Genomic DNA, 25,994 nt, shown 5'->3' with positions numbered 1-25,994 from the left:
CTATTGAAATAATTTATTTCATTGTGGTTTTATTTCAATAGTGGTTGCAACACACGTGTCCTTTCTCTAGCCAAAACACATTATTGGCAGAAGTCAAAGCGTGGCATAGTCAACAAAATGTTTGTTTTCTTCCAAGATGCCACAAACCATAACTTCAAAAGCCGGAAAAAAAACAGAAACATAGATGTGATACAAAACAAAAAGATAAAAACAATGAAACAATAAACTCTAGAGAAGTTAGCATACCTATAATACAGTGTATTAAGTACTTATACATTTATCAACAAAAACAAAGAACCGAGATTGCAAACACTGTACAACGTTTTACATTATATCGACAGATTGTATTGCTATATAAGCTTTCATGGAAAATATTTGTTTTGTTACATTTGTCATTTTCTGTAGTGTAACTAGCTTAGAATCATTAAGAAACTCTCTTTTCGTCTAGATTTCCGTAAAACAGTTTAAATTGACGTATGAAATCAGTAAAATCCTTATCTATCTTTTCGTGTCAGTGTTGCTATACCTTCTTTGTTCATCTGTATCATAAATTGTTGAACTTTGATTATTGTTGAAGTCAGATTGTTTATCTCTGTGACACCTTTTGAAGACTTACTTTATTAGTTTGACATAATTTAAAATATTAGTTCAGATATTATATATTGTGAAAAGTCTTACTTCTTTGTGATGTTTTTTGTTTCAACATAATTATGTTATTATAACGTCTAACATACGTTTTTACAGTAGCATACTAAGAAAACCCGAATGTATGTTCTTTATTAAATCATGCGATAAAACTGTGATTATCTCAGCACGTAGAGCATTATGAATAATATCTGGGAATTTACTGGTTTATATATAAAATAGCTTTATAGTATATATGGTAATTAGAAGATCTTACAATATCAACAATAATACAATATGCTAGACCTAATCATATGAAATAAATCCATATTATAAAATTACTCTTTTTTATCCATTATTCATAATATAACAGTACTCTCTAAATGTTCGTTTGACTTCGTGTTTAGTTAGACTCTCATTCTAGATAACGCAGCATAGGTAGATGATAAACAAACTTCTCTAATACCTGTACACACGCACGCGCGCCTATTACAAGACGCGCACGTGAATTATTCGACAAAAATCTACATAATTCTAAATTTTCAAGTATTGGAACTTACTCGCTGAAGTGAAATGAAGAAAGTTTAAAGATTAAACATAAGTGTTCTTGCTTGCGTGAATACATGGAATATACTTTACCGTAATAATGTGAAATTGTTCTAATGAAAGTTTTTAAGATGAAAATATAAAGAATAAAAAATAATATAATAGCAGTGGATATTGAGTAATGTATATCCATGTTAAATAACAATACTGAAAAAAGTGAAAACACACAACTTTGTTTTTGTTTTGTTTTGTTTTCAATAGTGATAGACTATAGATGCGATTTAATGTTTTGTAAGTAATTTTCGAAATTATATCAAATCTTAGATGACCAAAAATAAATTTCCAATTTGAATATTTGGAAATAAAGGTCCTGCATTTGTGTCACAACTTTTAATATGAACTGTTAAATTGGATTTGAACCGGATAAAAACGGCACAATGGTATTACATAATTATATTTGTTTAGTGAAGACAAATTGTTTGGCACTCAACTCAGACACTTAGATATTTTTCTGGAATGTAGATTAAAACAAAAGAGGGTGTATCAGAGAGAAGTAAAATGTTGAAGACATTGCTTCCTTTGTTGCTGCTAATTGAAGGTATGAACATATTTTAGTTTTTCTCAACTGAGAGTTGTGGTCATTACTTGTCTTTTCTTTCTTTCTTTTAAATATAAATTGTCGTTTCTTTATATCATTCATCATCATTTTCATTATAAAAAGGGTTTCTACTTAAGTGTGTTATGACATAACAGGACTAAAATGTTTATATATATATTTGTACTATTTTATGTAGGTCTGTACCAACACTTCTGTAAAATATATCAGATAATTTCATCACTCCAGTTTTTCCCACCCCTTTAATAATCGTTATGATTATGAAAAAAAGTCCGCAAATAAAAAACGTTTAACCTTAAGGATATATTATGCTCAAATTTCATATTTAAAAGGACTGGTTATTACTATACAGTCTGTTTTGAAAAGTGAAATAAACATAAAATAAATGTATTGTTCCCCTGCCATTTTAAAAAATGCCTTAAATAATAACTAATGATCATTTCAATTGATTTTACTTGTGAAGAATAATGGACTATACAGAGAATGCTATTTACGTATATTTGTTTGTATTATTATCAGTCTTCCAATTTTGACAATTTACCAAGGGATTGAAACTTCGCTAAGACAAAAAAAAATAGAGAATAAAAAAATAAAAAGATAATAAACCAACAACACATCAATCTTAATGGTTAACCAAATAAAAACAAACATAAAATGTTTATATTTTCTTTATCAAATATAAATTATAATTAATTATAAAATAAAAGTGTTTTTGTTGTTGTTGTTGTTTGTATGTTTGTTGTTTTTGGTTGTTTTGTTTGCTTGTTGTTTTAATTCATTGCAAAGATAAAAAGTGCACGTTTGAAATTGATATATTTGCCGACATGAATATCTACAAGTTTATTTCTTTGAAGAAATATTTTTTCATATTATATTGTACTGCATCATGGAAAAATTGACTTACATGTATTCAACTGGTTTGCTATGTAAATTGGTATCTTATTTGTTATGTTTATATTGGTGAAAACAATACCATTATGTGTATATGGTTTATAACTAGTATACTCTCTATATGTTTATCTTCACCATTATTACTGACCAATAACGCGATCTACTCGTTGATTCATCAATATTTATGCCTGGAAGCAATAAAAAGTATTAAGCCTTGCAATTTCTCCCCTTAATCACTAATTATACAAACAGGTATTCCAGGAAGCTTAATTTCTTCTTTATGTATATTTTTCCCTTCGATCACACTGCATAATAATCAATTAACCCGGAGAGGGCAACGTTTATATCGTTAATGTACACCGTTTGTTCACTTGGAAAAGAATCTCCTAAAGAAAAGTCAGTATTAAAAGATTATGTTTGCTAAAGTACCGAAATGAACTATGTAAAATGATGTTATGATCATCACGAATAGGGTTTCACTATCATCAAGGCTGCAGGATGATATACAATCATGATAAACTATTGCAAACGATTGTTACTGAAATACTATTCCAAGACAATAAATAACCAAATATGTTAAGTTATTTACCGACATAAAATAACAGTGTTTTTTTTTCTTTCTTTTTCTTTTTTTTTCTTCTTTTTGCTGTTGTTGTTGTTATAATTCATTGCAAAAATAACATATATACATTTAAAGTTGATATATTTGCCAAGAAATCAACATGGATATACGAGATTGTTTCATTGAATACACATATCAAATATATATAATTATTATTAACTATTGCATATCAAACCTTTTACTTATATAATTCCACTGTGAACGGGTTTATTGAAGAAATTAATTTACTATTACTTTCATTCATTTTTTTGTGAAGGGAAAATACAAAATTCAAATTTTATTTCTATGGTTGACCATTTTCTTTTCATGATTTTCATTGTCTTTATAATATTATGGCATTCTCTATTTAAGAATAGAGCCAACCGTCGCAGTGGGCAACTGCCCAACTTCAAAAATAGTTGATTCGATAATGTAAAAATAAAAAATCAGGTAAAATGAAATTGAATTGTAACAAAATCTATATTCAGTACAGTGAGATTTACGCTGCATATCAATTATTTTAAGTAAGTCATACCAGTAGAGTAAATTCCAGGTTATACAATAAACTTTTCATAATGTTTAAAATATATGTGTGAGTATACAAACTTAAAACGCCTGTTATTCCCATGAATATAAATTTTCACCGAGTACTGTGTTATGTAAGAATTATTGTGTGCGTACGTATCTTTTGTTGTTTTTCTTTTATATATGTATAAAACTTTGAATATTTTGTTCCACTTCAAGACATTGTTTCGAAAAATGAAAGTTAACTAAACAAAGCATTATTTAAACATATCAGGGAAAATGGGTTTATTGTATTTGCGTAATCCATGGTTTACTTAGACTCTACATGAATTATTTTTCCTTTTTCCTCCATTGATTACGAGGTATTATGTTTATACAATAATTGTTAGAGTGATTACCTAAAAATCTTTAATACTCATATGTTCCTGCTATGCTGCAGCATATACATTATATCGATTTTATTCTAAATAGATGTTTTATGTAATACGCAGGAATTTCAGGTAGATAGGAAGCTCTTACATATGTTTGAACGAACCAAGCACAAACTCACATGCATTAATTGATTGATGTAAAAAGTACATAATTTGATATCAAACAGAAAATAATGAAAAAATGTGTATTAGAAAAAATAAAAGAAATAAATAAATAAAAAATGATAATATTTTTTTCAGCACTTAAATTACTACAATAGATATTATGAATAAAACCCTTAGCCTGTTAATCACACATATCATATTTGTCATATTTGTAAATATCATTCGTATTAATGTAATGTAATGTAACTTTGATTGTACTAATAGGTCATTGCCCTGTAAAAATCTTAGAAAATGCACGATTGTGCTATTCGAGTAGACTTAACGTCGGCCCATGTGATAATTGTAAATACATCTTTACGCTATCAAAGAGCATTCATTATAATTCTCTTACTATATACATTCTGTAAAACGTGTAAATATCATTCGTATTAATGTAATTTTGATTGTGCAGCTGGCTTTATTTTTCGGTCATTGCTCTGAAAAATGCACGATTGTGCTATTCGAGTAGACTTACCGTCAGCCTATGGGATAAATGTGAATACAGGTTTACGCTATCAACTACCTGAAAAGCGCATTCATTATAATTATCTTACTATATGTATATACATTCTGTAAAACGTGTAATGCTACACGAATTGATTATTGTTTTCTTACGAATAACGTTAAAACACATTCATGACTTGAACACATACATGTACAAGGTGTGGTAAATAGAAGAGCAGGATGTATGTATTTCTTCAGTTGAACATGACCCAAATTTCATAGGAAGATTTATTACAAACAGTGCATGGTACCTATTCTAAATAGACAATATATAGGTCGGATCATTGTAACATTTCTATATAGATATAGACTGTAAGTAAACGGTTTCTGCAATAGTAATTAACTCCACTGTATTTGTAAGACGATTGGTAAACGAATTGGTGGCAGGAATATAGAAGGTTATGTCAATCACAACATATATCCAAAGTATTTAGGGGTATAAAGTACTAAGGGAAGAATTGTTAGATATATGTTAGAGATATATGTTTTTCGTCCTCACCTTAGGAGTATGTAGGGAAGGGCATGTGGGTATTTCAAAGAATATTTTTAATAACCATAAAAAATCAAAGGTTGTTCCGTTCGCTGAGTTGCCATGTTCTTAAGATACTAAATCATAATAAAACTTTAGAAATATACTAAATGATATTTGAATTCTTGCTTTCGTACTATATGATGATTTATTTATACATTTTTATAATATGCCAACGCGTATTGTGACCGCGAGATAAAGAAGAATATAAAACCTGTTAATTTATCACAATAAAATTTCAGGTATAACCTGCAAGTGGTTCTGCGGAGAAAACGAACTACGATGTATAGATGGTACATGTGTACCTAACAGTAAACGAATGGATGGAAGGAAAGACTGCCCCGAGGGCAGGTATGATGAAGGTATGTATATACATGTATGTTTTTATTTCTTCTTCATTCCCTTATGCTTCAAAAGTTTTGACATAATTGAAGTTATATTCAATTAATAAATGTGTCCCGTTCTATGATTGATACGAGTAGTTCATAATGTACTTGAGTATGTACAGGACAACAGCGTTGCAAATGGTCCTATAATATGTCTGGATTTCAACAATCAGTCTCTTGTTCAATGAGCCATTTTATGTTTCCGTAGGTCTTTTTGAGAGAGATGCTTTCATAAAAAATGTCTACATTGATGAAACAAAGCTCCCTTTATCACGCATGAAGACTGAATGATTTGTTTCTTTATTAAAATAAACCTGAATGTTTTACGAGGAGCCTTCAGTAACTACATTTACACCACTAACAACTCGTGTAACACAATAAAATGACGGATACTGCATTTCGTACAGTCATTGCATTAACATAAATTGCTTTTCACCTAAAATATGATATTTATATTACCTTTGTATACAAAAGAAATGTTTTACCTAGGCTTTTATCATTCTTAGCATTAGCAAAGATCACAAAAAGCATAAAACATTCTACGAAACAGCGTTCCAGTGTGGTTTTGATTACTTTTTATTCTAAAATATGCAGAAAACATTATAGATGTTATGCAATTTAACGTCTTGTGTAATCACTTAATCAGAACTTTGTACCACTCTTCAGGTAGGCAATAGCACAACAGATAAATCATAGCATTGTAAAATTGCCAGTTAATATTTCTCTTAACTATAGATGAAATATTTTACACAAACGCTTTACAAACAAAATAGTTTCAAACATGTATGCAAAATTTATATAATTGCTTTCCCTAGAAAAAACCAAACTTGCAGATGTCAATTTAAAGTATTATGGCATGAAATTATCAGTTTGGCAAAACTCCTTTTGATTTCGTTTATACAGAATCTATTTAATTCGGTTAATTAGGAATCAACTAGTACTGAAGGGCGAGTTTTTTGCACAAGGAAACAAGGGCTTGTCCCTGACAGGAATTGAATCCTAACACCCAGCAATCCTCAGACCTTTCGGAAAGTTACCTATATTCTGTTGAATTGAAAGTAAACAATATGAAGTCTTTACAAATGTCATTTTCGATTATCCATGTAAATGTAAACAATTTGTTTGCCCATCATGACATATAAGGTTGACATTATGTTATTTCATGATTATGGAATGTTTCGTCATTCTTGCATATTGTATGTATTTACATTAGGCATATCCGTTGGCCTTTGTCATATAGGTTACAAATGCGTGGCTAAAATAGCTAAAGATTTTTTTTTCATTTTATCTCTATTGATTAGACTTAATGAAACTTGAGTTTTCTATTTTCGACTTGTCTTTCATTTAAATGTTCCTTTTCCAGAATTTATTTCGTCAACCCGTCTACTTTTTTACACCTTAAATAAAACGAAGGCTAAGATATTACTCATGCTGTGCGATAGAAAATGTACTTTTAGAATTCAATGTATAGTATTTAACTTAGATCAAACGTCCTTAGTTAAACTTATACAAAGTCTTATTTATATTATTCTATAGAAACAGACCATAGACTCTGGTGTAAAACTACTCATGGAAACTGTGCAAATGGGAAATGTATACACAAGAAGAAATTTGATGACGGCATTAATGACTGCGGGGATAACTCAGACGAAGGTTGTTTCGAAAATTGTAGAATTGTAGAAAATAAAACTTTATATTTATATAATTAAAGTTGTGCTAAAAATTCTACAATCAAAATCCATGTTTTTCGTCAACCAAATTTGATTGTGATACCTAATATCTAATACTAGGTCTTGTATTCACTTTCTTTTTTTGACATTGAAATACATTGTATATTTCTTTGACAAATTTAAATGTATTAGACAATTACATATATCATTTATGTTTAAGTATTATATTGAACAAGTGTCATTTGTCTTTTATCTATATTCTTTCAGTGCGTTTTCCATGTACACCGCCACTATATTCATGCAAAAGCACCCCGGTAATCTGCATCAACATGTCAAATTTAAATGATGGCGTCACAGATTGTCCTGATGCGTCTGATGAAGGTATGGGAGACAAAATCCTTATTGCGACTAATATAGACAGTCTAGATGTTTCTATTGATGGTTGTGATACAGTAATTGCTAGAAAAAGAAAGAATAAAGAATTGAGCCATGAAGATTTGGCGTGTAATTTTGCAGCAATGTCAATAACAATACATCTAATTATTTGTACTACAACTGTAATTGTGTTAACTATCACTATATTGTATAATTGATACCATTTTGCGAGAGAGTCTTTGCAATGAATGATTGTTTTATTAGCATAAAAAGTAATGTATGAATGAATGTTTTCTTAAGAGATTAAAGCATGCAAAGCATGTATTTGTGTGTGAATTACATCTTATCTGTGTAAGTGATATCTAAAAAGTATTGTTTGATATATATTAAGTAAATTGTTTGGTTAATCTCAGTTGGTATTAAGATATTGGCAAGAAATAGTGATAGATTTTCAATGACATTTAATAATTTTGTCTATATTCCAGTTAAACGCCTATTGGGCAGTTGTGGTTTAAACAACGAGTGTGAAGGGAATTGCACGTGCGGCAGATATATTCCGCAATCAGTTTGTTTGAATGACACATGCATGTGTGACACTGGATACCGAATAGCGGGGAATAGGAAAATTTGCATATCACGTGCGTACTACTCACTTTTTTATAAAAAAATACTTAAACTGTATCCATGCATTTTCAGTGTTAAACTAGAATCAAACGGAAAGACATTCAAACAAAAACATAACAACTATTTTAGTACGTGGTATTTTTAGTATATATTGTGTACTTTTTCTATTTAGTTTCTCTTATTCTTGAATATTTTACATTGAATAATGTTAGATTCGGTATAAATAACATTTATTGTTATATTTCTTGTGTGCGTAGAGTTTGGAAATGAACATTTAACTCTTCATATTTTGTGTTATTGTAGACGTGGCATGTCAATATCGATCCATATTCATCCATTCAATATGATTGTTTCTTTGTAGGCAAATGGAGTTAATAATTGTGTTATTTGTTTTGTTTTCTAAGGAAAATTAAAGGACTCTTGTTCTAATGATACAGACTGTTCTGTTGTTATGAACAACACAATATGTGCTGAACAAGTTTGTAAATGTGATGTTGGTTATATAGCAGATAGTAAAGACACCTGCAGAAAAGGTAGATTAAGTTTCAATACCTATTACCTACGCAAGTATGATAGGCTTGCCTTTTATTATTTAACAACAGCAAATAAACGCATGTCACTTTAGAATGATAAGAAATTATGTTTTAATTCAAGTGAAATATTTGTTTAGAAATACATCCGCATTTGTATGCTAAGAATGATATTGTTTTTTATCTATCTATTTAATGTTTTATTATTTTATCCTTAAATTCAGGAAAATTTAAGATTTGTTATTTGATATATGTTATGTATATACACTATAAAATTTATGAACTTGATTAAGAGACAGACCGTGGTAATATAAGATTATGTAAATTATTGTTGTATTATATGTTATTTCGGCAGTTGTCATTGGAGACGAATGTGATGACGACCATGAATGTTTGCTGTTTAACAATCATAGTAAATGTAAAGCAGGGATATGTGATTGTGCTTCTGGATATTACACCGATAACTCAACATGCCTCCCTCGTAAGTATTTTACGTTTGTTTTTAATTAAAAAGGGCGGTTTCAATCATTAAAAACTATACAAAAAACCAAAGGTTGAGATGCGACCTTGTATCATTGTTATTTAAAACACCACATCATAAATGATGATAGTTAGATACAGTATGTGTTTTAGCTCGGTTTAACTTCTTTATTCAAAGTGACATTGTTGAGAATCATTTAATACAATATCTTTTGCTGAAGTTCTGAAACTCATCAGATTTGTTCTGCTAGATTTGTTATTTATCTCTTTTTTCCTCATGAAAAGACTCTTCAAAACAGAGTTAGTTTCGAACATAATTTATGGATGATATGACATTACAAAAGAAATCATCAAAGAAATTTTAGGAAGATATTAATAGTTACTTTTCGTCTCAAGGAACAGTCCAATCTGGGACCTTAATTATTTTAAGTCCCAGGTCATATATAGATTAATATTTCAAATAAAGGTCTTTAATTTTGTACCATTCTAAAAAAATGCAAAATAGTTATAATCAAAAAATAAAATCGTTTACCTATTAACTCATTCACATTAACAAATGAGTGATATAAGTGTCAAAAGGATACCATTCAAACAGTCTATTTCAAGCTTATATTTTGGCAGTGTTGATGCTAAAATATAAAAGAATAAATTCTGAATTTAAGACCACATTGGAGACGTATGTAATGTAACTGAGGATTGTTCAAGTGTCATTGACGACAGTGTGTGTGACAATGCAACATGTATATGTGATATTGGTCATTATGCTAGTGATAACAAGGATATATGTCTTAGAAGTAAGAAAGATATATTTATTTATTGACACATTTTCCTTTTGCATTTTGCTATATTTAACCATTTATATGTTTTATATAATATACTTTTTCTTTAGAATAATGTGGTAAAAATGTCTGTAAAAATCTACATCAGGCTATTTTATATGAGTTGCAGAGATATGGATCGTGAATTGGAATTGGTCAAAATGTGTTGTTTTTATTGTAAATTAATAACTTTTTAGCATTCAATTAGGTACGATCTTATCATTCCTTAAAAAGTTATTGGAATAGTTTTACAGTTTGTTATACTATATGTCATTTACATTCATTTTAGGAAAACTAGCAGATACGTGTAAGGTAGATGAAGACTGTCAATCAGTAATTAACAACACAATTTGCAAAGATGGATATTGCTCATGTGTAGGAAATAGAAAACCGGTACAAAATCGTACTGCGTGTGTTCAAAATGAAATAGGTGACGAATGCAACATGGACAGCAATTGTGAGCTGATTGAAAACAGTTTCTGTTTCAGAAATAAATGTACGTGTAACTATGGTTACCATGACTATGAGAGCAATAAGACATGTATAAGACGAAAATTACTTGATAGATGTGACGTCCACGGTGATTGTTTTTATGCTGTTAATTCAAGTTTATGTCAATCGGGAATATGCCAGTGTGAAAAGGGTTTGATAGAAGAAAACAATTATACAGTGTGTCGTTCTCGAGTGTTAGGGGATACATGTAGCGATTTATTCGATTGTTCTTTATCAGTTCATTATTCTAACTGTACGAATAACACCTGTAATTGTTTGTTTGGATATCACTCCTCGAATGCCAGCACGTGTCAGCTTAGAAAAATAGGAGATGAAACATGTCAGATAGATCGGGATTGTGAAGCTGCTGTGTCAAATAGTGAATGCAGGAATAATACATGCTTATGTCTATCTGGATTCATGGAGATGTTTAATGGTTCATTCTGTGCAAAACGTAAGTCTGGTTGTCAAATATTCTCTTGTTCAATTTTATTCATATATAGTAATCGTCCATTTTGGTAACTCTGTCTGTACAAGACACGGAATTAAATGACAGGTACATTCAATATGATAATAAATCTTTTATATATTGCGCTTAATTCTCTAGAATAAATTTCTTTTCAATTGGCCTTGACCTTTTTGCATGATAAATGTAAAATTTCAGCTTTAAGTGTCATAATCATGTCAGTAACTTATAAAACAACACATTATACTAATGCATTTTCCTTCACCCCGAAATAATATTTAGAAAATGCTATATATCAGGATTGTTTTACTTTCCAGGAAATATAACTTCTTCTTGTGAATTGAATGCTGACTGCAGTGATTCGATGAATTATAGTTTGTGTGTGAATAAAACTTGTGAATGTTTCTCCGGTTTTAAAGCTGTTAATGATGACAGAGCTTGTGAACTTCGTGTACTAAATGACACGTGCGAAACAGATTCCGATTGCAGTGACGCAATGACAAATACTAATTGCTCATTTGGAAGATGTTTCTGCAATTCAGGGTACAAATCTACTCAAATGAAAGACGTCTTAGAAATTTACACCAAATTACCCGCTCATAATACTCTCTTAAATGACAGTTCGCCGTCTGCAGTTAGCATGAGGAATTCCGAAAATGAAATGCAATGTGTTTTAAGACAAATTGGAGATGAATGTGTTGTTAGCACTGATTGTTCAGATGCTGTGCCAAATAGTCTCTGTGAAAACAATACGTGTGTTTGTAAACAGGGATACAAAACAGGAGTCAACTCAACATTTATATGTGAACCAAATAAAATATCCGATGTATGTAACGAAAACGCAGACTGTACTTTGGCGGTGAATGATAGCATTTGTGCAAATCGAGAATGTAAATGTATTAGGGGATTTCAACACAGTGATGATAAAACTGAGTGTAACCGTCGAAAGATCTTCGACAATACATGCTACTCATCCAGTGATTGTTTCATGGCCGTGACGTACAGTAGCTGCATAAAAAGTCAATGTTTATGTAACTCTGGTTATTACGCGTCTAATGGGAATCGCACGTGCACAAAGTTCAAAATAGGGGATAACAATTGCACAATACTTGATTGTAAGGAGGCGGTATCAAGTAGCACTTGCAGGAACGGACAGTGTAAATGCATAAACGGTTATATGGCAGATAATAACAATACAGTGTGCAACAAACGTATGTATACATATTTCTATTTTGGGTAATGTTTAGCGTTCAGATTAATATTTTTATGTATTTCTTCATCATATTTAAATCATATCGATTTCAGAAGTGCTTTGATATTGACATAGCTCATGCGTTCTTTCAAATACATTAGACAAATTTATCTTATTTCAATAATTTGTAAGCTTTGAATCAACTGTCATTTGTATTGTAAATGGTACAGAATCAGAATTAAATGTTTATTTATTTCTTTTATATAGAACTTGCGTATTACAAATAACATATGTGTTAGTGCAACATTCTACAATTAATATCATATCCATTAATAGTCTAACACTTATTTTTGTTAAAGAACAGCTTGTTACATAATAACATATGTATTAGTGCAACATATTACACTTAAGAGTCTGTCACTTATTTTCGTCTTACAACCTATTGTATATGCGTTTGTAAATAGCTTGCTAAGATATTATTTATATACAGGTATTTTCGGTGACCCATGTAATGTAGATATAGACTGTTCTGCAGCAGTCTTACGAGGTTTATGTAACGGAACGTGCGTATGTGAATCTGGTTATGAGCCCAAACCTGATCTTGCATCAAGAATGTGCGTGAAAAGTAAGCATTGTATTACAGTATATAATAATTGTGATAATTTTCTCATGCGTGAAGAGTATGGAGCAATATAAAGCTTCTATTATCATAATATTCCTACTATGTGTTAGTCGTCGTCATCGTGTACGTCGTCGTCATCATCATTAAATATGATTTTATTTATTAAACTTCCATTCAGAATAATATTGTTATTATTACCTAGTTCTTTTCCCACGTTATTACAAAAATACGTTTTTAAAAATGAAATAAATTAAATTGTTATAATATAATATTCTGCATGATAAAGAAAGAAGGCAAACTAACTTTTAAACAATTTGAGCCGCGTCAAGACAAAACCAACATAGTGGGTTTGCGACCAGCATGGATCCAATCCAGACCAGCCTACACATCCGCGCAGTCTGATCAGGATCCATGCTGTTCGCGAACAGACCCTATAACAAGTTAAGAAACTGATAGCGAACAGCATGGATCCTGATCAAACTGCGCGGATGCGCAGACTGGTCTGGATCCATGCTGGACGCAAACCCATTATGTTGGTTTTGTCATGACGTGGCTCATCTTATGTTGTACAGCTCCAAAGAAGTTGTTAGATACTTGTAGCTTTGATGAACAATGTTATCGTCTTGACAACATCAGTAGCTGTGGGCACATTATCGGGTTTGAGACTAGATTCAACTTCTGCGTTTGTAAACCGGGCTTCTTTGTACGTCGTGACCTAGTTGAACAATGGAGTTGTTATGGTAATAGAAATTATTATCTGAACCATTATTCTACCGTTTGTGCATATTAAGTAAATAGGATGAAGTTAAGTTGAAATATTCAAATCATTCTTCATACTTAAGAGTTATCATTGTAAAAATTGCTAAACATGTAAATGTTTATTTATTGAGTTTCCTTTAAAAACACTAGACAATTCTGGACGACAATAATATATCATAATTATTGAATTTTAAACACTTCAAATAAGGCCGGCATTCAGATAATTTTATAAACTTTGATCTATAAAGGTTGAAATAAAGAAAGAACAATAGTGTTTAGTTGTTTATTCCCGACTCAATAAAATATACAAGATATGAAACCTTAAAAAAGTTCGTATGCTATTTTACAGAACCCCGATTTATAGGTGACTTTTGTGAAACTCGTGCATGGTGTCATTTTGGAGGAAAACCCGTGTACTGTGACAACAACGAATGTACGTGTAGACGTGGACATATACCGAACGCAACCTATAATGGCTGCATACATTGTAAGAAGTTTTGCAAAGTATCTTAATTCTGATAATATTTATGGTATAAAAAAGTAAACGATACAAATATGTATAGCCTTTCAGACGTCCTTGCCATTTAAATCTTGTTCTAAATGTTTGTTATTTGTTGCACAGTAAAAAAAGCCTCAGTAAATTAATTAATGAGTCAGTTGTAAGTTGTTACGCACATATTTGCATGCAAATTATTTTCAAGCAATTTATACAAATAATTTAAAAGCAACCTAAAACAAACATAAAGTTATAGACGTCATATCCGCATTACAAATTGATAAAAGGAAAATTCAGCAAGTCTTTGTGAAGATTTTACCTGTAAAGATTTCTGATCAAAAATGTTTTGCCTTCAGTGCCGGAAGCGGTTGGGGATTTCTGCCGAAATGATTCTCACTGCAGCGCTATACCTAATTCCGAATGCTATGTTGGTGACAAGAATAACACGTGCCAATGCCATTACAAATACATTTCGAGTCAGGATGGCAGACAATGTATTCCCAGTTAGTATGACTTAATAAATTTAGAGTTATCTTTTGAATGAGTAATATTTATACTAGTAAATGTTAAAATGTTGCGGCTAAATAGAAAAAGTTTCAGGCTCTGCTTTAGCCTATTCATGGACAGTAGTGGTGGTAAATGCAACCTACTTGACCCATATACGATTGGTTTTGCAACAAGATCTTTATCACACTTATTCTCATTAAGTTATGTGTGAAAGTTATATATATTCTAGAATTTAAAAGGTCAATATATTGGAATACCAGGATGCATATCAATGAACGTACTTAGTATTGATTTGATCAGATGTAACAAATTGTCGAAATGTGGCTGTAAATTATAATTCAAATTCATTTATTTCTATAGGACAATATATGTTCGAGCCTGTGGTACCACCAGTGGCTCTGGGCTTAAAGTGTGAAAAACGGAGTACATGTGAGAGGTCAGAGGAAGGTCGTAAATATTGGCAATGTGCCAAGGAAGTAGGTCGAACACACTCTCGTTGCCAGTGTGTACCAGGATATGCCAGTAATTATAGCTCCGAAAGGTTCAAATGCCAAGGTAAATCCTTTCTGTAACGAAACCTAATAAATTGCACCACCTACTCACAAAAAAAGGCATTAAAAGACAATTATCTATTTTTTGTAAGTATTGTCATCTGCTTATGCTATTTTGTCCTAAAGCTGTGTTTCAAATTAAATGGTAGCCCTAATATAACTGAATATCGTGTTGCAACATCCTGATTCGCTTTTTCGTTTCATGCATCAATTACAATTAAACATAATGGACATAATCTTTCGGCGGCGGTTTTATATATGATATTCTAATTATCAACTTTTTCAAGCTCTTATTAATACGAGCAAGAAACAATCTTAAGATGGACGTGAAATTTCCTTGTAAAAGTTTTTAAATGCTGCAATCGAATGCACAGAGATAATAGCAAGTGCATATACCCTATTATTTATCATTAATATATTACAAATATAATGTAGAGAACAAAAATTTTACAGAACAACAACAGTCAATAATGTTGCTGTTTAGTTTATTTAAATTAAATTTCCTATTTTGTTGTGTTTTCTTTCTTTTTTCCAGAAATTCAAACATATTATTTCAATATTAACATATCTCACGAGCTTGGTTGTGAAAAAGGAAGTAAAGAAGATATACCAATGTGTTACCAATATCAACCAGTTCGTGTTCTAAAGCAGTACAGCAATGAAAATACAAAACCTTTCTTATACATACGGGAGAGATTTGTTCTGCTAGGGGTAAGTAGTTAGTTTTTTTACATTAAGATCGATAGATAAGTTCTAAACAGGTGCACTAACGAAACTTAACAAGTATATCCATGTGAAATACAATTCCTTTTTTATATAATGTAATTCAGCGTATGATTTTAACAAAAAATAAGAGAACACAAATGTTTTCAAAGATTTGTTTTACTTATATTACACCTTTACACATATACATAATTAATTAAAGAAGGAATCGAGCAAGGACCAAAAATGAAATAATTTCACAATATAAATGCAAATCAATAATTACAGTAGTTTACTATTCAGCTGGCCGCACTTTTCAACGACACCCCTGCATTCATCAGAGATCGTTACATGACTAGCGAGGTATTGAACATCACAGAAGCTGGTGATCAGATGACCGTCGGAGTCCTTGTATACTTCCTAGCAGATTATTATAATATCATCAATGAAACTGAATTAGAGAACGAAATGATTAACAGTCTCATACGGTAAATTACTGGAACGTTACTATAATTTGATATATTGATTATCTTAATCATGTTACCTATAACTAACGGCATTTACATTACATATAAGTGCGGCATCATCACAATTGTTTCATGTAGATAAATATATATTTCTATGGTTTTGTCCTTTATGTGCTGTTTTTAAAATGTACTAGTAGTGAAGATGCCTTCATCCTAACCGAAAACGATCATGTATTTTGCCTTATCTTTGGTCACTATATTATCATCATTCGAATCTGTACTGGTTAGTACAAAAGGCGGACTCAGGTATTGTCCAAAGCAGCCCCCCTGTAATTCTCTCATGGTCGGGCTTAATCACTAGAAGACAGAATGAAATGGCCAATAACATTTTAGTCACCACATTTATGATACCATTATGGCATCTAAACGCATCTTATTTATCAATAGACAATAAAACAAATCTGACACTATCGTGATGGATTTTCGTGTAATCCTGTATTATATTAGTACCTTTGTTCCTAACATTTTTTTGCATTTGTTTGAATACGTAATAATTTGTATAAAAATATGATTTTATTCAGATTGAATAATATTTCAGATCTAATGGGGAAATAGGAAAAAGCCAACTCAAAATGTCATGGCCTTTCGATGCCGCTATAGAATATAAAGGTACGTTTTGTATATTAAGTTAAGCTGTCAATTACACTCCCGTCAACTGCACCCATGTCAATCGGCACGACAGATAAAACACATAAGTGTGGTATTCCCTATGTAAGTGTGTGCGTGTTAAGTCGCGTAAATGTGGTTGACATACATGGACAACTCAGAAGAGAGAAAAGCAGAATCCCTAAACATAGCCAAACACGACACAATTCTTTCAATATAAATTCATAGTTTACAGAATATCGTTTTTTCGGAACAATGTTCAGTAATTTACAGCAAATTGTACTTGTTATTGTAGATTTTGATGAGTGTATGGAACAAGGTGGTCGATTTTCTGACTGTGCTTCTATCGCGTGGTGTTTGAACACACGTGTATCATACATGTGCTCTTGCAAACATGGGTACGAAGACTGGTCTGTTGATAGTGACAAACGTCCCGGCAGAATCTGCGAACGTGAGTGATACTAAATATTATAGCCATGTCATTTCAAAACTTCAAGCCCCTAAGCCTGACGTTTGGTAAACATTATCTTTTACCTAAAGTTGTTTCAATTGTACGAACCTAAAGTTTATTTGAAAAAAAAATATTTTAAGGTATGAATTGTATGTATTCAAGATCTTCTTGCAGTAACTTTTAAAAAGTTTCAAACCAACTCGTTTTTTCTTTTTTAAATGTACTAGTATTGCTGTCTTGATATTGATAAAAATTGCCTTGTTACTGTCTTTGCATTATAATTATGCATGCTATTTTTAATGTTCGTACACGGCAACTATGTTAGCCTTGGATGAAAGTTAAACCTATATTTTATTTGTTGTTCAGTTCCACAGGACGTTACCACCGATAGCTTGAGGTAAGTATGACTTAATTTGTCTCCCTTCCTTTGAATGATATGTTTAAATACTTGTTGCATTACATGGGAGACTTTTCCATTCCCTTCCTTTTATTGTCCGAAACAAAGTTGCAGTGTTGAAAAATCCTTGTATTCAAAGATACGAGCATAACATTAAATGCAGTAACTCAAGTATCCGCTTGTTTTCCTTGATATTTTGTAAAATGTTCACCAATGCTTTTGAATATTTTTCCTTCGGAGGGATTTTCAGTGTAATCATAATAAATATTCTTGAAGAATGTGGCGATGTATCCAATAGAGACGTTAGTTCAATTGAGAATTATAGACATAATTCCATTTTAAACATTGTGTGTTCTCCCTATAGTGAATGGCCTGTGATATATGTTTACATATTTACATTATTGTATTTCCTTGTGTTTTTCATATAAAAATGTACAAGAATGGTGCCCACCCATTAAAACATCATAACACCCCTCTTGTGATTACAAAAGAATGAATGTCTATGTATACTATATACCTATATTTGCGTTTAAATTTACGGAAACCAAAACACATAAAGAGAAACTTTTAAACAGTAAAAGTACAAAAGAATATATGTTTTTTTATTTTTTAATTCATTATTGAATGGTTGAAAGTATATACAAGGATAATGTGTCTTATCTATTTACTCATAGCTTGAATAATTGTCGTCCCGTTTTACAACCCTGAATGATCCCTGGTTTATATATAATATTCAAATACTTAAGTATATATCCCTGAAGTGTGTATCTCTTATTGAAATGATGTGTTGTATAAATACAGGATATGACAAAACAAATGTAAATAATAGTAAATATATTAAATATGTTATAATAAAAAAGAACATAACATTGTGTCATATTGAAAATAAGCACTGTGTTATTCAATTATAAAAAAAACGACAAAGCAAACGTTCATGGTTCTGATTTTTATAATAAAAAAAGTGATTGTCAGTATTGTTTTATATGAGAGAGAAAAAATGCAGACGTGTTATTCCTTTAAAAATACAAAAATGGGAAATACGTTGCCGGTCATTTTCTTTATTGCATGTTAACAAAATATACGTGAGGTGAAATAAGTGTGTAACTGGTTCTTATGTCGATTTACAGACTTCCCTTTTTGTGCCAAACCACTTCCTGTTTACGTTTTTCTTCTCTGTTTACCGTATTTTATTAATAAAATCCGCTCTTACATAACGCCCAAAGATATGTGACGTACATATATCTCACGTACACTTGTTACCGTACCGTAAGCATGACGTGCTCGGTAATTTACTCGGCACAAAACATGATTGTTTCCGTGAAAGCATGAAATATGCATGGTATGTAACTGTCCATTTTACAAACAGATATATCTTTGCCTTATATACTTGCAATAAAAGCTCTATTTACAAGCATAGAATTGTAACCTTTAGAATAATATTTGTAATGGAAATGCAGTAGTGAATTTGCAAATTTTGTAAATACGAATTTGATTCAATGATGGAACCGTCATACATGTATGTTCTTCTTTGTGAGCAAGGGTACATACTATATATATATTCTTAAATGTATCATCTATCCTGCCTCACAATTTGTATTTTTTTTTTCAACAGGTTACATATCATGAGCATGTTCGACAAATTCAAACATAGAATATGCTTTCTCATCAATCATATTAAATAGCTTGATGATTTAAGCAAATGACAGACTAATGACTGCTGATGATCATCTTGATTAAGGAAAAGTGTAGTTCAATGCTTCTCTATAAACATTAGCTTTCGGTAGTTCTACTAAAGTACCTGTACGTACCAGAAATAACGCACGGAGATGCACTTTAAATCTTCCGTCACCAGTAAAGCTTGAAAAGGTCGCCATATGACCTATGCAACGTTGATGCGACGTAATGTCCAACTAAAATAGTAACTTAGAAAATTATATCTTGGTGTTTACTGATCTAACGACAATTTCGTATTTTTCAGTTGTTCTGATGGGAAGTGTGAAAATCAATGGGAATGTGAGTACATGTAAAGACAATTTATGGGTTTTTTTAAATATAAAAGTTTTACAGTAACTGGTCTAAATGCAATAAAATCAAGAAATTTTATCATATGCTTCTTCCCTAAACAACGATGAAGTGCTGGTCGTTTAGCAATAAATGTACAATAGATGCTGGTTTAATTTGATATAATAAGGTGCTGTCAAGTGTTGTTGATAAAAGGACATCCATTGTGCTAAAGTTTTAGTTTCGCATTGTTAACATACTTGATCATACTTTTGCATGTGTACCATTTGACTATGACAGAACAATATCAGCATACCGCTGTCACTTCTGGATGCCACTGACTACATATTGGCGTTGGTATACAGCACAAAAAATGGAACAATATTGTCTGATTGGCTTTGTCAAATATTGCACATTCAAGCGGATGGTAGTAGCAGTGTCAAACAGAAGCACATTGCTGTTTAGACTTTCCGATTTTTTTTCAATTAAAGCTTTGATAAATATATTATGTATTGATATAAGTCTTTCATTACAGATATAAGCCTGGCACTAGTTGGGTTTGGTTTCATATTATTTTTCTTTATTGGGTATGAGATATACACTAGAAAGAAGAAGCTCGAAAAGAGGTACAGAATCTGTATGTAAATGTTTTATTACTTTTTGTTGTTGTCTTGTGTTTGTTTTGGAATTCATTCGTTGCGCAATGAGTTTGAACCAAATTTTTTGAAATTTTGAATTGTCTTTTGAATTTTCACAGTTTGCTATTACTTTTCATATACGTACTCCGATTGTAAGATGGATTGACTAGCATCAAGACGCGTGTTGCTGTGTTGCATTTTTAAAATTCGGCATATTTTCCAAAGCGGTTGTAAAATTATTTCCATCCGGTCAATGTCGCAGTGCACTTTGGAATTGCGCAGCGGAAGCATTCAATGACAATAAATATTTACCACTCTTTTGTGATTTTCTTTTATAGTGACATTTATTACAAATTACAAAAGGCGGCAAAGAAAGCAAAGTTAAAAGCTTTACGAGAAAGAAGAAAAACTATAAAGAAAAAGAAAAAAGATGAAGCAAAAGAACAGAATCAAACAAAAGATAAGGGAAAAATGGGGGAGAAAATCGGGGAAATCAGAAAATGAAGGTTTTGTAGAAAAGCTGCTGAAAAAAGGGGTGAAGCGCTGGGAAAAACCCAAATTGAATTGCTTTTGAACAAGCAGATAGTACTGTTCCTAAACAGAAAGTTGAAACTGTATCAGAACTCTAGAACCTGAATATATTTTAAAAGTGTGCAGAAAGGGCTTTCAATATGTGTTTTACTAAAGACAAATGTGTCTTATTGAAAATATAAACATTGTATTTCTGTTTTATATGTCTTTAAGTATGCTACAAAATGAAGTACACAGGACATAATGTAAGTCTTACTATGTGCCCTACCTTATTTATTTATTTATCTATTTTTATTATTAAATGTTATTTGCATGACTGAAATAGATTTCAAGTAACATTATGATCATGTGATAAGTAATTCTAGTACAGAAGCATGTTTATCTAGAAATTTATTTAACCTTCATTCATTCATAAAATATAGTGAGACCATTTTATTGTAATTTCAACACATTCCTAAAAGTTGGTATATATGTGCATAATTTGTATTATTAATAGTATGCAAATATAAGTTTGTGTTTCCTTATAGTAAGTTGTTTTTAGTATAATAAGCTGTCCACTTAGCACAATAGAGAGAGCATTTGATAAGCAAACCAGGGGTTGCTAGTGCGATCCTAGGGCGAAATGTAATTTCTCTGTTACTATTGATCTCAGACATTAGGTCTTTTGGTCCTTTGTCTCTTGCCGCTGACACAGAAATCATGACGGATTAATATGTCGGTCATTTGAGAAGAAAATAGGCATTACTGGTTAGCCAGAACAGCCAGTAAGAGTGATTGGCATGCGATATATGACCAAATATACGTTACGATTGGCTTGAAAAAATATAACAAAGTCCTAGAATTGTATAAATAATTCAAAAGTATATTCATCAAATAAGATTTTGGTTACAAAATTTATTTTTATGCAAAAACAAATAGTCGTATATATAATTCATTAAATTATCTTAAAGCTAATAACAAAGTTGTTGGTCTCTCACGCCTTTGAGCACATGCTAGATAATTTACTTCACAAACTACACGTGATCGTGAATGTATTTGCAAAATATGTGCAAATTTAAAAAAGGAAAACACACATTTGCTAGCTGACTGACTAAACATGAACAGCAATATTATAGTACAAATGTATCAATAGTTTTAATATAAATATCTAGTTAATGATGTGATACAGTTTGTTTTCACTGTTTATTAACGTTTTATTAAATTTCATTTGACTAATTTTTGTGCATTTGTAGGACTTTGAACCAGGATTGCAGCAATTCAATTAAATTTATTGGTATTCAATTTAAAGATATAAAGTCTCGATTTCATCGAAATAATCACCAGTTGGGAGCGAATAAAATGTTATCTGTTATTTAAAATCATTCAGGGCGTTGTAAAGATGAGATGTGGAAAAAAAAAATATGCAAAACCGCGGACAGCCTTAAGATATTAAACTGCAAAAAAAATCAAATTTCTCATGACAGATTTACAAATGAACAAAATCAAAACTTGTCAACAAAAGTATTTCACAATTTATCCAACAAATTTCACAATAACGTTTACATTCACCTTGTTTAACAACATACCTTGTCCCTGTAGCGTCGTCAGATAACTACCATATTAGGACATTTGACGTTCGAGAAGGTTTGTTTGTATGTCTTAACTACCAAGAAAAAAAAGTTTATTGTCAATGTACAACGATAAACATGCCTTCTTAAAATTGTTAATTGCACAATTGTTGTTGATCTCTGATCTCATGTTGCATGTTCTAATGTGTTTTTATAACGATAATCATGCATCAACGTCTATATCGTACATCATTACATATTATCACCAAGTATTTCATGTGGTATTATGGTTAAATATGTTTTTGAAATTTTGAAATACTCCCATTATTGTCTTAAATTACGACATAATTATAATTATTGATTTTTTTTTAAATTGCGAAATGATAATGGGCATGGGATATTAAAACATTTATGTGGAAAACGCGGGTTCGAATTCGTAATTATTGTATCAATATCCTGTTTAAAATTTATAATGCATTTTAGAAGAAACCTTGCCTTTTATAATGTTTTACTCTTGTATTTTCATGTTATTTTTCTTTCATCTGAATCATGCAGATGCTTGCATTTTTATTTAGTCACGTGATTTATATACACTTTATATATTTTCCTTTTCAGTATCATAATAAAACATTGTAATCCTTTTTGCTTTGTCTCTGTATGGTAAAAATAGGGATCCGTTTTGTTATGGTGTTTAAGTATATACATAATAATTATGCTACTACAATATGACTTCAATAGAGACTATCCTTATTAACATGACTTGTATAATCATCATCGTCTTTTAAAATATTGGAGTAAGGAATACATACTTGCTAGTATTTAAATTGATTATCCCATTTATGGCCCAAGAAATATTTGCACAAAAGTCTTGCATACAAAAGACCTAGATGACCATCTCCATGTGTATAAATGCAAGCAGTATGCAATGTTAATTTGATGTTTAAAATTCAAATATCTGCAGTTGTACTGTGTACAGTACGTAAAAGGAAAAGAGCATCTCAAGACAGAGTATGAGCATTTAGTGCATACGTACTAATCATATAAGTCACGCGGCATTAATTATGCATTCGTCTGAATGACACAGATTTTTAGAAAACGTGACTGATTAAAAATACAATCTGATAAAGGCATCTGCCGCCGGGATGAAATGCATGGAAGTTTCCCTTTAAAGTTTAATTATCTCACAATTCAATATTACCAGTCAAAACTAGTCTTTGCTTGAAGTGGTATCTTCGTAAGATCTTAGCTTTTAAGTGAATAACATTTTATTCGTTTTTCTAATCGTAATTTATCTTTTTTTCACTTTGATTACTGCATGGGTGGCGAACGTACGTGATGCCTTTGCAACTAAAACCGCATGGGGTTTACTTTGATATACATATCATTTTATCATTAATGATTTTAGTAATGTTTTATAATCAATGATAAAAGTAATAGTATCAGTAAGACATCAAAACATGCGCTAAATACCTGGATATGTAACATTCAATGTTTAACTTATACAAATAAATAGTTTGTCGAAGGAAGTGGTAATGAAAAAGAATCACGCTATATAAAATTTGAGAGAAAATGTGTAAAACAAATGGGTATATAATTACGAAAGAGCGTCAAAATACTTGTCTGTCAGGTTGTTAAAACGTATTAAAAAGAAAGTGCTTGATACAATTCAGTAAGTAATGTTTTTCTAAAACAAATAGTTTGCAAGTGAAATTGAATTAGATATAATATTGAACAAATGTAATATTTGAAAAGTTTGCTCTATAATTATGTACTTTTATTTTGTTATCTATACAATGTTTTATAAGCGTTGATAAAAGTTTGATAGATTGTTATTGAAAACGAATAAAGTACAAAATACAGGAAATACCAAATATGTTTTGTTATTGCATAACAATAGTTATGTTGAAATACGTGCGAACATAATTACTACAATTACTTGAAAGCATTGGCTTTTTTTTTGTTTTATTCATAAAATTTAACTGCGTTTTGTCAAAAGCTCAAATGGGTAGTATACCGTAAAGGTTATTCTAAAATTGGTAATGCAACACAAACAAACTTGATATATTAAATCATAGACTGAAATATGATAATGAAAAAAAAAAAAAAAAGAAACAAATAACATCGCCTAAATCAATAATTACTCAATTAACCGTGAATAAAACAATTATTTACTATTTTTCAAATACAATACTTTTCAACAACAATAACAAACACGTTGTATTTGACAGAATTATCAGCTATTAATATGTCCTTCACATCTGAGAACATCGGAAATGTACTGACGCGGGAAATGTCACTCCATCTCTTCGAATTGTATAAGCCTGTAGAATAAAACAATAAAAACGATCAAATAAAACAAATAATATATGTATTTTTCTTTATGTAACATACAATAACATATGCAACAATTCAATGTTGTAATTTCAATCACAGTGTAATCTTATAACCAAAACTAAAATTAAAGCGATCTGTACCAAAACTAGATTAAGAATTACTTTCTTGTACATATATAATCTTTGCACTACTAAACACAAGTTATTCCTATATGTAATAATTAAAAGATGCATTCTGTCCCATTATCATTGAGACAAAAACGACTAGACAGCCCATATGGAGCGACTAAAGTACCCCTTGCTTTACAGGTTGCTAAATAATTTAGGACTTTTGGGATTAGAAAAACAGGCGGTACAAACCAGTTGCTACAACCAAATTTAGATACAGAAAAAAACATCAACAGACTCTGTATCAGGCATTCAAATTAAAAATTATATCTAGGCAGTTTATGATTATGAGAATTAGCAAACTTGTTAACATCATGAGGAGATGTATCTGAAAAATAGAAGTGAAACACCATAATCATTATAATCACTCCTACGACTTAAACTTTCTGCCGTCTTATCCAGTGACCTGTTAATTCAAATAACATTTAAAGATATCCCATTTTCTGCACATGAAATAAATATTTTAAATGCCGAATTATGCAACACTAAATTTGTGCTACCTTTTCTACTATGCTTACACAGTTCTTACAATCTGTATGCCATTGAACTGTTTTGCATTTTAATTATCCAGACAAAACTGAAACGCTAACTTTACGTCGAACTCACAACGTTTATAACCTGACCATACTTTGTGTGCGACTGAACCATCATAGTCAATATATGCAGCACCGACGCATCAGAATATATGAACACTTCCGGTACATAAGAACTTAA

The 25,994-nt window shown here is 30.8% G+C and overlaps 1 protein-coding gene across 1 annotated transcript; it reads left to right on the top strand.

Annotated features, from left to right (window-relative positions):
- Positions 1–1,067: 1,067 nt before the first annotated feature.
- LOC132713305 (multiple epidermal growth factor-like domains protein 6) lies at positions 1,068–21,167 on the top strand (the record flags this gene model as incomplete). The annotated part of the gene is given in 23 exon segments (XM_060695835.1): positions 1,068–1,768; positions 5,654–5,773; positions 7,334–7,450; positions 7,735–7,848; positions 8,328–8,480; positions 8,871–8,999; positions 9,352–9,477; positions 10,139–10,270; positions 10,584–11,240; positions 11,570–12,463; positions 12,935–13,069; positions 13,639–13,806; positions 14,175–14,312; positions 14,678–14,824; positions 15,189–15,383; positions 15,915–16,090; positions 16,385–16,569; positions 17,147–17,217; positions 17,510–17,665; positions 18,032–18,062; positions 20,041–20,075; positions 20,599–20,689; positions 21,040–21,167. Coding segments are annotated over 23 exon segments (4,138 nt in total), but the record flags the coding sequence as incomplete, so codon positions are not given.
- Between the last annotated feature and the right edge of the window lie 4,827 nt (positions 21,168–25,994).

This window comes from Ruditapes philippinarum, unplaced genomic scaffold, assembly GCF_026571515.1.
Source record: "Ruditapes philippinarum isolate M1 unplaced genomic scaffold, ASM2657151v2 ctg3900_1_1_1_1, whole genome shotgun sequence".
NCBI classification, from domain to species: domain Eukaryota; kingdom Metazoa; phylum Mollusca; class Bivalvia; order Venerida; family Veneridae; genus Ruditapes; species Ruditapes philippinarum.
The sequence above is the reverse complement of the archived record's forward strand: the minus strand, read 5'-3'. Positions and strand labels throughout refer to the sequence as shown.